Here is a 13,987-nt window from a genome sequence, read left to right as displayed (position 1 = left end):
ACAGCAACAATGAATTCATCGGGACATAATTTTTGGGTTCTTTCAGTTTTTCCACTTGAACTGGTATAATAAAATTAGTTAAGTTTGTTAGATATTTTTATTTTCATTACACTTCGGGATACTTCGGCTTCGTGCCCTTCGTCCACTCGGGGACGGTACTTCGGATCCCACTTCGGCTCCTGTCGATGACAGGGTGGGCTCGGTTGGCTGACTATCGCTCGGCTCTCGTTCGGCTCTGACACAGAGGCACAATTTTAGTTGAATTTTATTTCTATTTTTATGCTATCCTGTTAGTATCAGTACAAATAGCCGATGAAATCGTAGCCGGCTAGGATTTTTGCCAGAAAATGCCAGAAAATCCTAGCCGGCTACGATTTCATCGGCTATTTGCACTGATACTAACAGGATAGCATAAAAATAGAAATAAAATTCAACTAAAATTGAGCCTCTGTGCCAGAGCCGAACGAGAACCGAGCGGAAGCCGAGCATTAGCCGAGTGAGAGTCAGCCAACCGAGCCCACCCTGTCATCGACAGGAGCCGAAGTGGGATCCGAAGTACCGTCCCCGAGTGGACAAAGGGCACGAAGCCGAAGTATCCCGAAATGAAATGAAAATAAAAAGGGCTTTATGCATTTTTATGTCAGGAAAATGCAGGAAATGTGTTTTTAATGAAAATAAAAAGGACTTTATGCATTTTTATGCCAGATTTAGTGCCAAATGCAGGAAAATGTGTTTTTTAGGGAGAAAAATGTCAAATGGCGTTGAAATATTTGAATTTTTTGGCAATTTTTATTTGCACTTTTCGATGTGATCCCAGTGGATTTTGGGGAGTTTCTCTCGCGATTCTTCAATGTTTTTTGATCCTCTACAAGATGAAATGGGTTAAAATTGTTCTGCGACAGAGGATCATCTTTCATATACCCGTGCATGAACTCCTTTCCTCAAATATCGAGATAATTGCGGAAAATGCATCGAATTTTCTTAATTGCAAAAATATAAACAGAGGGGCGTTATATGTCTTGTCCTAGGAAATCACGACAATCTTATTGCAACTTTCTCTCTGAACGTATTGTGACGTTCCTTGGAAAAGTCCCAGTTTTCGGCTGTGACAAAAAGAAAGTTGCGTTGTTGGGACACCAGCCATGTTGGTTGAGGAAGAAGAGAGATGGAGGTACAGCTAGCATATCCCATCTCACATCGACTCTCTCATTCGCACGGCACTAATTTTGTCTTTCTCACACAACTAATTTTACTCGATTTTCTAACATTTCCCGACAAATTTTCACGGGAAAATTGCATTTATCGTTTTTGAGATCAAAAATTGTATTTTTTCGTTGTATTTTGTGCAGCTTTTGCATACATAACCTCACATTTCGCGTAAATAAAAAAGCGCCAAAATGAAGTTTCCAAAAAATTCCGCTGTACGCGCTGTTTCATTGATGAGGAAGTAAGATGAAAGTATTTTTTTCTTGTTGTCTCGCTTTCTCCATCTTCTTATTCTTTTGAAAGTTTTTCCCCTTATCCAAATATTTCTTTCAGCCGCAATAAAAATAAAATTCTGCGTAACGAAGAAGTTTTTAGAGAGGAATTTTCCAAGAAAACCTCATAAACTGTGTAAATATTTGTGAAGAGACACTGAAAGTAGGCAGTAGGAAGTTTTGTTTGTGATGGGAAAGAAGAGGAAACAGTGGCAAAAGGACATTCAGTCGAAAAAACCACCTGGACAGAAGGAAGTGCGTCTGAGGAAACGTGAATTGAATGGGAAGAAATTCACCTCCCCGAGGAAATTATTAAAGAGTTCTCACAATTCTGAGAGATTCCGGGGGAAAAAGGTACCCAATTTGTGCTAAATTACCAGTAAAAGAAGTTCTTTTCCATAATTTTAACGTTTTTTAACCTAAAAAGTGAGTGTCAGGAAAAATTCAGGGACTGATTCTTGATATCTCGGATAAAAGAAATAGAACTTGGATAAAATTGTATTAAAGATTTTAGAAATCTTGGAAAATTTTAAACTAATCCGTTTGATCGGTTTTTAAGTGCTTAAATTGAGGAATTAAAGTCCTTTTAAAAAAAAATTAAAGACAAAATGGCGTGTGCCTATCCAGGCTGTATATCATCAGTTTCAACTTGTCCTGCATTATCCTTTTTCACTGTTCCACAAGATTCAAAGAGAATAATTTGGAAGAAGCACCTGGGTGCGTACGTTCTGGGAAAACGGTCAAAAGTGTGTGAAAAACATTTTTATGAAAATCAAATCAAGGAGTACGGCCTGAGGAAAAACCTCGCGAAAAACGTCTTTCCCATCAGTTCCGTTAACTGTGGTTGTGATCAGTATGCGCTCTCACAAAGTTGTGCCAGGTTGCTCGAAAAGATTTCTGCGCTTTACAAAGATTCCACAGTAAGTTCATTGACCGTTTTTAGATCTATTTAGTTCCTTTGATTTATAGATTAAGAATGCTAATTTTGTTAGATATAGAACCGAACAAGTTGATTAAACTAATATTATCTTTATTCAAGATGGCGGATAGCTAGGTAGGTCTGGTAGATTTAGTAAACCTTTTGTTATTGACGTTGAAACTGAAAATTAAGGACATTTTAAAAGCTGTTTTACAGAAGATTTTTATTTTGTATTGTAATTATTCCTTTTCTAACTAAAAGTTCTAAACCGATTAAATAGATTTTTATAAAGATTTTGAAGTAAAACGTTGCTAGGAAGTATAAGATACACCTAGAATTTGATTTAGGTTCGTCGTTTACGTTAATTTTAACCGGTTATAGAAACAATAAAACGTTAAGCCCATTCCTGTTAAAATTTCGAGCGTTTTCTAACATTCTGATTTTTAAATATACTAAATTTTAGTAAAAACTAACGACGAAAATTAAAAATAGATTGGAAAGCTTCAAACACGAATTTTTATTATTTGAATATCGATAACAAATCTTTTTTTTTCGCTAAAATGTTAATTTGCGTACATAATATTTTTTATTAATTTAATTTAGTATTTAAAAAGTTAATGATTGATATTTCTGACGATTTTAAGCATAATGTTGCGATTGCATTAACAAACGGAAAATCTTTAAAATGAAATCTAAATAATATTCACAGCTTTATGCTTTTAATTCCTCAATCTCCTTCCTTATGTTCTTCCTGGCGGATTCCTCAAGACGTTCCCGGAAGAATGGTGTTGAGTATATATTCGGAATAGTTAGAAATGTCTTTAGAATCTAAAAAGAGAGAAAATTTAATTAGAAAAATATTATTAGTTTTATATGTTCTAACGTGAGTTTTTAACCTTCAATCGTGTAGATTTGTAGGTGGCTGAATTTAAATGTTTGTACTCTTTCTCAAGCAATTCCGTGTAGTTTTTGTAGTCCTCTGGATCTGCTCCGAGAATTGCTAGATCCAAGTCTTGTAGAAATTGAGCATCTTCCTCAAATCCATCCAATTCTTCGGGGATATTGTCTCCTAAGAGTTTTGCTACATATTTTCCAAGGGCGTCCTAAAAGAGAGAAAGAAGAAAAACATACGGTTTCAGCATAAAGGTCATAGGACAAAGAATGGATGACTCACATCTTTAAAATTAGCCTCAGTGAGAAAATCCCTCAATGCCTGACAATTCTCAACTTGTTTATCCTTAATGGGATCAAAGATGTAGTATTGGAAGATTGCAGCAAGGATTACACAATCATTTGCATTTCCTTCCCGCAAATACTTTTCCTTGTGCGAAAACATTTCATTTTGATTGTGATAATACCGCTCGGGCAGTGAGTAATTCCTGAGGATCTTTCCAATCCACTCCTGAGATGTATTTTGATTGATTTTTTGCCTTGAACACACTTCAGACCACAAATCTTCCATATTCTTTCGTCACTAGAGGTTCACTATGGAGATTTTTTACCCTTTTTTGATTTTTTTTTATTAGAATTAACATATACAAGATTACCTTTCAATTCTGTGTGCGTATCGATTTTCTTTGGCACCTGCGCGTAGGGTCCTTTTGCGGCAACAAGTTGTACGGGATTTTTTTTTATTAAGTTACGTATAAGACTAGAAGAGTGTAAGAGCTGTGTGAGAATATCGTTAGAAGAATAAAATATTCTCTTCTGTATCCTTGCAGAAGGAAAATGTTAGGCGAAAGGAGCAAAATCTGCAGGAAAGGCAGCAAGAGACAAAATTACAGAGAATGACTCTAACTGGAGACTACATCCCTCTCGGTGGGTCACCAATTGTTATTCCAAATACACCATCACCAGCAGCAGGTTCCTCTAGGGACACACAAGTGCGTGTATTGGGGGGAAAACGTTCACGTGAAATTAAGTCAGAACAAGAGAATGACGATGAGGTGAACGAAAGGCACAGAGCAAAAGTACAGAGATACGGCAAAGAGATTCCTCACACTGTTGTCTCTGCTGATGCTCCAATAAGAGTGAGTGAGTCACCAAAGAAGTCTGCAAATGACGAAGAAGTTGGTGAATGTGATTCAACCACCCAAAATGATGGGGAAAAGGAAATTTTCATGGATATCCTGAAGAAAGAGGAAGTTGATCCACTAGATTGTAGTGATGTTATAGAAGTGGCTAGTTATCAAAATATAACACCACGAAGGGTTGCAAATGTACCCAATGATCCAATTGAAGTAATCCCCCTGTTGGATGAGACGACTGAAAGTGAGGCCAATCGTGTCATTGAAATTCCCGATGGGCAGGATGATTCGGTGATTTTTGTCAAGGAACACAAAGGTCCTGGACCACCGAGAACAATAAAACTCACCCCAATACCGAAGCAACACATAAAACAACTTAAATTGCTGAAAAAGAAAAAGAGTCTCGAAGCTCAGAAGAAATCTCCCGCCGCAACGCCTTCCACATCTGCCGAAACACCGGTGCAGGCAGCGGAGGTGACTCTGGAAAATCCCTGCCCAATAATTTCCATTGAGGATACTCCAAAGTCATCCAAGACGCACGAGAAGACCCCCAAGAAAACTCCAGGAAAGATAAGAGTTGCAAAGCAGAGTCCCTGTGTCAAGTCTGGGGAGAAGAAACCCAGATTTATCGTTCTCGATGGAAGCAATATCGCTTTTCAGTTAGTATCCTTTATTTCTTTTTTTTATGCTTTTTATATTTTCAGGGAGCTGCAGTTGAAAATTTCAAGATGGTGTTATCCTAAATTATCCTATCCTAGATCTTTTTTGGCGGAAGGAAAACAAAAGTTGATGCAGTTTTACAAATTATCTCTAAAAAAAATGAGAAAACCAACAAAATTCATCGATTTAGCCGTTTTTACAATGTAGCCCTCGATATATTCTCGATTTTCTAGTTCTAAACTAGAAATCGAACACTTTTAATGACTTCTTTTTGCAATTTTTTCAGTCATTCAATAATGAAGAAGGTTTTCTCCGTGGAAGGTCTCAAGATTGCCATTGATTACTTCGAGAACAAAGGGCATGAATGTGTGGCTGTTGTTCCAATGTTCCGTTCCAAAGCACGCTACTCAACAAATCCTAATCTACTGAAGGACCTCAATCTCCGCGGGAAGGTTATCTTTAGTCCCTCAAAGAACATCAATGGATTCTCATTGTCCAGCTACGATGATCTGTGAGTTTCAAAGAAACAGGAAAAGGAATGAAGGGATATTAAATGTTTTTGCTATCTTCTCAGGCTGATAATGCAAGTTGCTGAGGCAAATGATGGTGTCATCGTATCCAATGATAACTTTGCAGACCTCCTAGGTCAGAATATTGCATGGGATACCATCATAGGGACGAGAGTTGTAGGCTTTACGTGGTTTAAGGATCAATTCTTTATCCCACTTGATCCCTATGGACGTGACGGTCCAAAGATCAATGATATCCTGTATTGTTGATTTCTCTCCATGAGGATCATTTCATTGTAAGAGTCTTTCAGGGAAATCTTGTAAAAAATTCATTGAAAAAAAAGGAACTGAATAAAAAATTTTGGATAAAAAGAATTTTCTTATCCAAGTGTTTGGCTTAACCGAAAGCAATACGAACTAGTACGAGTAGAACACGAAGTCCATCAGCTCAATATTTTTATTTGTACGAAAAATAATAAAAATTTAGTTTAATACTGTTTATGTAGTGAAATTAATTAGTTTTTCAATTAAGCTGTTTAAGAATTTCTACAAGGATGCTTCGGATAGCCCTGAGAAACGTAAGATTTTGCATTTTCTTTTATGTAACGCAACATAACCTCACAAAGTTGTTTTGATTTAGGCATGCTTTCGCAGAGCGCCAAATGTGGGGGTGATTCCGGTACGTTTTGTCAGGAATACACCCGGAAGGAGTCAGGAAAGTGAAACGCACGTTGTCGTAGAGCCAGTTCCTGCAAAAAAGGATGGAATATTGGGAAAAATACAGAGCAAATTGGGATTGTCCGGAAATTCACAAACCGTAAGAAACTCCCGGAAGAATTCTCCTCAGAATATCCCTTTAATTTTGTTCTGTTCATTTTTTAGAGACTCCGCTTCTGTAGTTTTATCCTGTATGAATCCATTGTGGACAGATTGAACTATTTGGAGTTCTTTGAGAAATTCCACCTGCCAAATACATTCAATTCGTGGTTCCTGGTCACAGAGCTCCATGTCTGGATGATTCTCGTGCGTGCAATGGCTGAGGGGCCGGAAAAGGGTGAAAATGGACGTTTCCTTCGCAATTGCATCGTTGAGGCCATGTGGAATGATGTCAATACGCGCGCAAAGAAGATGGATCCGTCAAATCCCTCCGGAACGAGGAAACAAATTGAGATGTACTCGCAACAGTTTCAGGCAGCTCTCATAAACTACGACGAGGGACTCATGGGGGATGACAAAGTACTTGCTGGGGCTCTGTGGAGGCGTTTCTTCGAAAAGGAATGCCCCAATTATGAATTGTTGGAATTTCTCGTATTTATGATTCATTTTAGCTTGAATAAAAATCATTTAAAATGAATTTTGAATTTATTTTTCTGTCTTTTGTAGGACGATATTCCTACATGGGCTATTAAGTACCCTTAATTAGAGAGCTAACGGGTCCCGAACTGAATCGGACGAGCAACAGTGGGCTACTGATACCTATGAGTGCCTGATGAGCGGCATAGAGCTAACGACTCATCTCACTCTTTCACCCAGAGCAGTCCAACCCTAGACACACATAGTGCCACAGCTCAACGTATTATTACGGTAGAAGGGTTTCTCTACCGGGGCACATAGCATTGTTCTACATCTCGGCCTTCCTGATATGATCAATGTCCTCATTGATGAAGTGAATGGTCAATCCAGTGTACTGATTTCTTCCGCTATAATTCATCGTTGTCATCCTGTTTCTTTAATTTCTTGTTTCTTTCTTTTTCCATGATGGAGTACACATAGTACTATGAGCTCTGTGAAGCAACTAAGCCTGGGGCTCAGCAGGTGAAGACGAAGTCTTCTTGCTTCGGCTCTCGACTTGGCCAATGATTTTATCTTCCTTCTATCCAGTTTTCAATTCCTTTTATATGCGTCAGGTTGCTTTTCTTCATTGCATCTACTTGATCTTGAATCCTTGGTTTAGCGCACTCAGCTTTCAAGCGGCACACAGCCATTGCTTGACTTTGGCACATAGCCTTCCTTAAGATCTATCGAGTCCTCAATTCCTGTCGTACGCTTGAGATTCTCTTCCTTCTTTGCTTCTATCTTGTGTCTGAGCGGGGCATATAATATTTGATATTTTAAATCCTTGACATTTCTTTGTTGCATCCTCGTTGTATGGCCATAATCTAAAATGACAAAGAAATTATTCTCCATTCTATTTAGTAGTCTTACCTTGAGATCTTAATTTCATTTTTTCTGTCCTGAAAAACAACTAATTAAAATCTCGAAATAATAATAATGCCTTTCTGTAATTTCTTTTATTTGATCTCACACTTTACTACACTCAGTGGGCTTAAGATTCTTTATTTACACAAATTCAATTTAATTATCATCTGCTTGGAATTCATTGGAATTAGTTACTGATTGTGGCCATTGAACAATCAAATTTCCGGGCTTCTTGCACCTATAGTACAGTTTCTCAGAGCATTCGTCGATCTTCGGTGGTTTTCTGCTCTCTCTCCTTTTTTGGCTTCCTTGTGTGCTTCACATTGTCATTCTTCTTACCATGGCAGTACGGATGGTATCGCCCTGAATTCTACCCATAATTGCACTTGGAATCGTCTACGTTCAATGTTTTGTTCCACATCAATTAGTACGCGGAGAAGTTGCGGGAGAGATTCGAAAGTTTGTGTCAACAATGATGTCCTTAAATCCACAACGGTAGGAAAGAATTGCAACAATTAATCACGAAATTTTGCCACGTATCCAGCCTCGCTTTGGCTCTACGGATTCATTTTTCAGCTGCCCTCTCAATCTCATGGATGCACAGCACATAGAATTCTCACTCTCTCTTCCCAATGATACATAAACGTGCCTTTTCAACTTCTACAAGCCAATCTTCTGTGTCAATGCAGTCGGTCAAATCTGGATCAAATCGCTCAATTATTGCGCTTAGCTTCTTTGTTCCCATGGGCATGGCAACCGTGGTGTTTTGCCTTCTCGACTTTGTGTTTCCTGCAGTTGAAAGAATTGAATTACACATAGCATCTCTAACTTTTTACCTTTGAAAATCCTCTCTGTCTCTCTTTTCTATCATCTTACTTACTCTGCTGCGATTTCTTTGCGCAATTTATTGAAATTTTTCTTGAATTTCCTCACAAATACCTTGAAAACTCAAACGACGCAAATAAATAACAAAAATATGACACAATATCCGAACATTCAATCGGCACGACCGAAATGTCACGATGTGGTCAAATTCCAACAAAACATTTCGTGTTTCTCAATCTCGTCGAAACTTGTTTCATGAAACACGGCTAATTTCACTTTCGTATGAAACACTTCTACAAATTCGCATTTTTTCTCATGAATTTTTCTATGTAATTTAGCATAAAATATGATCAAGAATTTTCATATATCGCCTGAAAAGGAATTCTTGTTAAGACATGTTCTCAACACAGATAATTATTTTGTGCGGGTGGCCACCATTCACACAGAGAATACACAAAAGGGTTAACACAAAGAAATTTCTGGAATTGCCAAAAATTTCTCAGAATTCCATAAAAAAATGTCAAAGCTCAAAGAAACTCAATTTTTTTCTCTCTTTATTTCTTTTCCTGGGGGGCACTTAGGGGTACTTGCGGTACTTCCATCGCTGGGTGCTCCTCCACACAGTTGCTGGGGCGCTTCTCGATGGTCTTCGCAGTCCCATCTAGCCGCTTTTCGCTGCTTCTACGCCGCATTTTTTTCTCCACACGGTGGCGGCCATGTTGCTCTCGCTGCCCTCTGCGTTGTCCTCTCCGCAATTTTCCACTTTTTTCCTCACTCGCGCCGTGATTTTCACGGTTTTCCACACGCAGTGGCACACGCGGACCCTATCCCACTTCTGATATGTAGGACGATATTCCTACATGGGCTATTAAGTACCCTTAATTAGAGAGCTAACGGGTCCCGAACTGAATCGGACGAGCAACAGTGGGCTACTGATACCTATGAGTGCCTGATGAGCGGCATAGAGCTAACGACTCATCTCACTCTTTCACCCAGAGCAGTCCAACCCTAGACACACATAGTGCCACAGCTCAACGTATTATTACGGTAGAAGGGTTTCTCTACCGGGGCACATAGCATTGTTCTACACTTTTATTGTTTTCTGCTAAAAAGAATCTCCAGAAGAAAGTTTGCATAAAATAAAGAAAAATGGGAAAAATGAAAATTCAATTTTCCCTCCATTGGAAAATGCTCCAAAGAATTTTCCAGAGATTTTCCAATGAATTTTCCAAAAGGGCTTATTTAGTGGGTTGTTGGTGAAAAAAACAAAGATTCCGTGAAAAAAGGTAAAAAGCTCTCTGTGGATTGGAATTTGGTGGCTGCCAGTGCGTCAGGAGTGATAACCTTTGCCTGGTCAGCAGATTAAACACATTCCCGGGTTGCTAGATGATGCGAATTGGTGGGAAGAGTGCGTGAAAAAGTGGGCATTGCGTGCAAGGTCAAAGGGAAGGAATAAAAAGGACTTGTGGCAGGAAATTTTCATCATTCCGGAAGTGTACGTGCTGGCCAACGTGGGTCGGATGAGCGGGATGCTGTGAAGTGTGTGACCAATGTTCAGAATGCAAATCAGTGGAAGATGCTCCCAATCTTCATTACTTTTCTGCTCTTTGGTGTCTTTGACGAAGGTGAGTGTTTGGCAGGGAAGGGGGCAGGAGGAGCACACACCTGGATGAAACTAATAACTAACTGTGTTCCATCGTTATCTTATCTTAGCATATCCTCAGTCGCTGACGACGCATTCGCTGAGAAAGACACCAGCTGCTGCGGCAAAGGGAAATGATCTGTGGTGCTACTCATGCGAATCAATGGAAGATGGGGAGATGTGCACAGACCTGTCCGGGAATCATTCCAACTTAATACGGAAATGCAAATCTGAGGAATTCTCGTGCATGGTCAAGCGCTTCTCCTACACAATCACCACGGAAAACTCCACGACGCCGCCGCGGATGTGGTCGCTGCAGCGAATGTGCGCCAGCAATTGCGAAAGGGGATGCATTGTGATTGGGGAGAGGACCAAGCTCTATGCCTGCACATCATGCTGCGAGACGTCGCTGTGCAACAAGGACGACGGCAGTGCCCCACCGGGCTTCCATGTTGTCCCCCAGGGGATCCTCACGGCCATCGCCCTGGCATTTGTGGCCACAGCCAATCGATCCCTTGCCAACTGATAGAGGAACAAAAATTCCAAAGCCAAACCCCCATGTTCCCGGACTTGCCCGGAAGTCTTTTTTCTTATAAATTTACTTACAATTAGCAATTTTTCCTGCATTTCTTTCGTGCCGTAGAAAAAAAAAAGTCGAAATATCAATCTCAAAAAAAAAGTGGAAACAAGCCAAATTTTTAGAATATATAGGAATTAATTATAATATTATACATAAAATAATAATAAATTTTAAATATGACATCCCTATTTGAGAGTTTTCTTGTTCATTCAAGGATCGCTCTTCTCGAGTCCAGCAGCTTCCCTCCGGATTTGCTTGACAATATCCGCCAATGCTTGGGGATTGACCCCACATTCACAGAGACGGATACAGATGTCCAGGCATTCGGATGAGAGTCCTGTGTCCAGGAGCTGTGATAGCGTGTGGAGGGTTTGTCGCACGGATTCATCCTGTGAACCAGTAGCTGCTGGGAAAATCGTATCACCGTCTTTGGGGGGCATCATAACCACCTTGAAAAGTCCACAGTTTTCCCGGAATTATCCTGAAAAGGTAAAATTTATCAAAATTCAAGAAATTCAGGAGATGATTTCCTTGCATTTTCGTACCTTCTTCGAGAAAACTCCAAGTTCTTTCAATCAAATTAACAACGTATTAACGATTCGCAGAAGTTTGCACTGTTCAGGAAGTTCCAGAAGTTCAGGAAGTCCTTAAAAGTCCTTTTTTACTCCCAAAAAGTCCAGGAAACGCCAAAAACTCACAAACAAAACCAATACAGTCATCCCCGCTTAATATATCTTCTTGGCCAAGCTCTTCTTGCGTAATTAAAGTAATGAGTGAGAAGAGTTTAACCGAGATTATTCACGAGGTATGACTGTATCATCACAGTAGGCGTCGCAGAAACAGGGTGTTCCAAAAAGCATGTTTACTTGACGTCTGGTCCAATATTTGAACTTTAACGAACTTTTTTTTAGCATTTCAACAAAATTCGTGTTTTCCTTATTTTTTTCCCAAATTTTTGGGCATAAAACGCATTTTTGGAGCTCCTGTGGCGCTTACGAATGCTCCGGAGTCTTCAAGGAGCCCCTTTGTGCCCAATTTGAGGGTGGCAGAAATTTTGACTGTTGGGATTACAAATTCGGAATTTTGACGGTTGGGGATTTTACACGCACTTTTTTCCCGGAAATGGATTTTCGCGAACTTCTGGAATTTTTGATGCCGATCGACGCGGGGGTGCCCCCTAAGCCCGGAAAACCCAATTTCCCGTGAAAATTCGGCGGAAAACGCAAGAAAATCGCGAAAACTGAATGTGTGAGGGAGACGGATATCATTTTTTCTCGAGCAAACAGTGCCAAAAGTAGCAGTGGAGGCTTTTGGAACTACAATTTTGGCGCCAAATTCAAAAAGGAGCCAAAAAAACATAGAAAAATCACAGAAAAAGGACGCCAAAGCGGAAAATCGTGAGTATTTTGAAAGAAATTTTAATTCGTAATGTTTAATTTTAACCCTTAAACCCCCTAACCCCTTCCTTTGTTTCAATAAAACTTATTTTTGGTTATTTCGTAAGTTTATTAAAAAAATAGTTGGTTTCAAATATACATACATACATCATTAAATACAAATTATACTTTTCTCCAAAATTTTAACATTTTAATTTTGCCTTTATATTATTGTTTCTTGAGGCAGTTCATTTATTTAATTTTTATTGGTATTTTTTTGCTTAATTGTAAATGTTATAAAATAATTCTTAAGTACAACTTATTTTCCATTGGCCTTCACGCTCCATTTCACCTGTTATATCACCAATTGTCCAAGTATATACTCCTCTTCTATGTGAATCATAGGCTTCTTCCATATCACTAGAGGCATATAAATATTCACCAGAATTCAAATTTCTTATTTTAAAATATTTAGCATTATTTACGGGTTTTAGTCTCCAATAAGACTGATTATTATGATTATTATTGACATCATCTGGCTGCCAAGTAAATACCCAACGTCTATAAACATTTTTTTTATCGGCAGCATACATATACTGATCTTTGAAATTACTTTTTATTGTAAATGTTTTAGCTTTATCTTTAGTGTCAATTTCAAAGTTCATTTGATTATTTATATCATCATTCGGTATCCAGGTGAATACAAAATTTCCTTTCGCAGATGAAATATTTGAAGCACTTAAATATTCATTATGGGCTCTGTTCTTTATAGTACAATCACTGTGATTCCAAATCAAGCGCTTAATTGAACTAGGTAAACTTATCAGCAGTTCAATTATTGCTAAACGATCATAAATGTCAGAAATGGATACATCGTTTGTAAAATCACGCATTTCGCTTAATTCTTTTATTCTGTAAGCTAACATTAAAAACTCGAAACTGTCGAAATGATTATTACTTTTCATTCTCTTATATAAAGATTCAACACCTACAATTCCTTGATTGGTGTAAGGAAGATCACGAATAAATGTTAATATTTTTTCCACATTACTCAAATTATTACTATAAGCTCTTCGTATGAGTTCATCAATATTTGATTTAAATTGTGTATAATATTTACTTGCAAATGCAATTATTTCTTTGTAATCATCAGTGTTCCGTACTTTGTATGCCCATGAATCGAGGATACGAGAAACTTGTGCCTTCACATTAGTAGCTAAATCAGAGGGATTCATGCACTGTGAAAGGGCTTCAGAAAGAACTAGCAGTACTGGGCTATTTGAGTGGCCATTGGCTTTCATTATGTCATACAGAGCTGGATACGATACCCTATCTTGACTACAATTAGAAAACTTTTTTAGAAAATTAATTATATTTTCAAATCGATCCAAACTGTATACACTTCTCAGAATAGAACATATCATGACATTTTCTAAGCTCGGTAATTCATCTCTCAATTGCTTAAAATTGTTTACAGCACCTTGGATATCTCCATTAATGATTTTATAGGAACAATCTTTAAATCCATTTTTCTCTATAATTTTTATATACAAATTTGCTTCGTTCTGCAAGCTTTGCAAGTCTGTTTTCAAATTATTAATTTGAAAGTTATATTTTTGGGAGAGAGACGTAATTTTGTCATCAAGAAGCTTTGTAGACTTTTCTTTGTAGTCTTCCAATTTATTCTGCCACATTCTACTTTCATCAATTGCAACGCTATTTCTTGTTGCCAATTCAAATCCATTTTTCAGATGATTGTAACCGCAAAGAAC

At 38.3% G+C, this 13,987-nt stretch overlaps 7 protein-coding genes across 11 annotated transcripts in view; 3 read left to right on the top strand and 4 right to left on the bottom strand.

Annotated features, from left to right (window-relative positions):
• LOC129794093 (GPI mannosyltransferase 3) overlaps window positions 1–13,987 on the bottom strand; it is a 1,193,052-nt gene that overhangs the window by 937,236 nt on the left and 241,829 nt on the right. The window lies entirely within an intron of this gene.
• LOC129794120 (cytoplasmic tRNA 2-thiolation protein 1) overlaps window positions 1–13,987 on the bottom strand; it is a 1,132,104-nt gene that overhangs the window by 937,236 nt on the left and 180,881 nt on the right. The gene's annotated exons all lie outside the window — the stretch shown is intronic.
• Window positions 1–13,987, bottom strand: part of LOC129794129 (plasma membrane ascorbate-dependent reductase CYBRD1) — a 1,128,201-nt gene that overhangs the window by 937,236 nt on the left and 176,978 nt on the right. The window lies entirely within an intron of this gene.
• Window positions 1,495–5,965, top strand: LOC129794089 (NEDD4-binding protein 1). 2 transcript variants are annotated; one of them, XM_055834698.1, is made up of 4 exons: window positions 1,495–1,832; window positions 4,119–5,083; window positions 5,371–5,595; window positions 5,659–5,965. In XM_055834698.1, the coding sequence occupies exons 1-4, from the start codon at window positions 1,668–1,670 to the stop codon at window positions 5,861–5,863; spliced, it is 1,560 nt and encodes a 519-aa protein (XP_055690673.1). In that variant the 5' UTR covers window positions 1,495–1,667; the 3' UTR covers window positions 5,864–5,965. The 2 variants fall into 2 exon arrangements, with proteins under 2 accessions (XP_055690673.1, XP_055690672.1); XM_055834697.1 differs by having other exon boundaries at window positions 1,522–2,398.
• On the bottom strand, window positions 2,896–3,900 carry LOC129794164 (uncharacterized). Its single transcript, XM_055834808.1, has 3 exons — window positions 3,572–3,900; window positions 3,294–3,500; window positions 2,896–3,225 (listed from the first exon to the last, which is right to left on the bottom strand). Exons 1-3 carry the CDS (start codon window positions 3,857–3,859, stop codon window positions 3,109–3,111), a joined length of 612 nt encoding a protein of 203 aa, XP_055690783.1. The 5' UTR covers window positions 3,860–3,900; the 3' UTR covers window positions 2,896–3,108.
• Window positions 6,023–7,012, top strand: LOC129794290 (ubiquinol-cytochrome-c reductase complex assembly factor 1). The gene is made up of 4 exons (XM_055835076.1): window positions 6,023–6,171; window positions 6,234–6,410; window positions 6,476–6,901; window positions 6,977–7,012. Exons 1-4 carry the CDS (start codon window positions 6,148–6,150, stop codon window positions 7,010–7,012), a joined length of 663 nt encoding a protein of 220 aa, XP_055691051.1. The 5' UTR covers window positions 6,023–6,147.
• Window positions 9,849–11,027, top strand: LOC129794167 (uncharacterized). Its single transcript, XM_055834812.1, has 2 exons — window positions 9,849–10,242; window positions 10,331–11,027. The coding sequence occupies exons 1-2, from the start codon at window positions 10,194–10,196 to the stop codon at window positions 10,783–10,785; spliced, it is 504 nt and encodes a 167-aa protein (XP_055690787.1). The 5' UTR covers window positions 9,849–10,193; the 3' UTR covers window positions 10,786–11,027.

The sequence above is a fragment of the Lutzomyia longipalpis genome, chromosome 3 (genome assembly GCF_024334085.1).
Source record: "Lutzomyia longipalpis isolate SR_M1_2022 chromosome 3, ASM2433408v1".
In the NCBI taxonomy this organism is placed as follows: Eukaryota; Metazoa; Arthropoda; class Insecta; order Diptera; family Psychodidae; genus Lutzomyia; species Lutzomyia longipalpis.
This window is presented reverse-complemented; position numbering and strand designations above follow the sequence as displayed.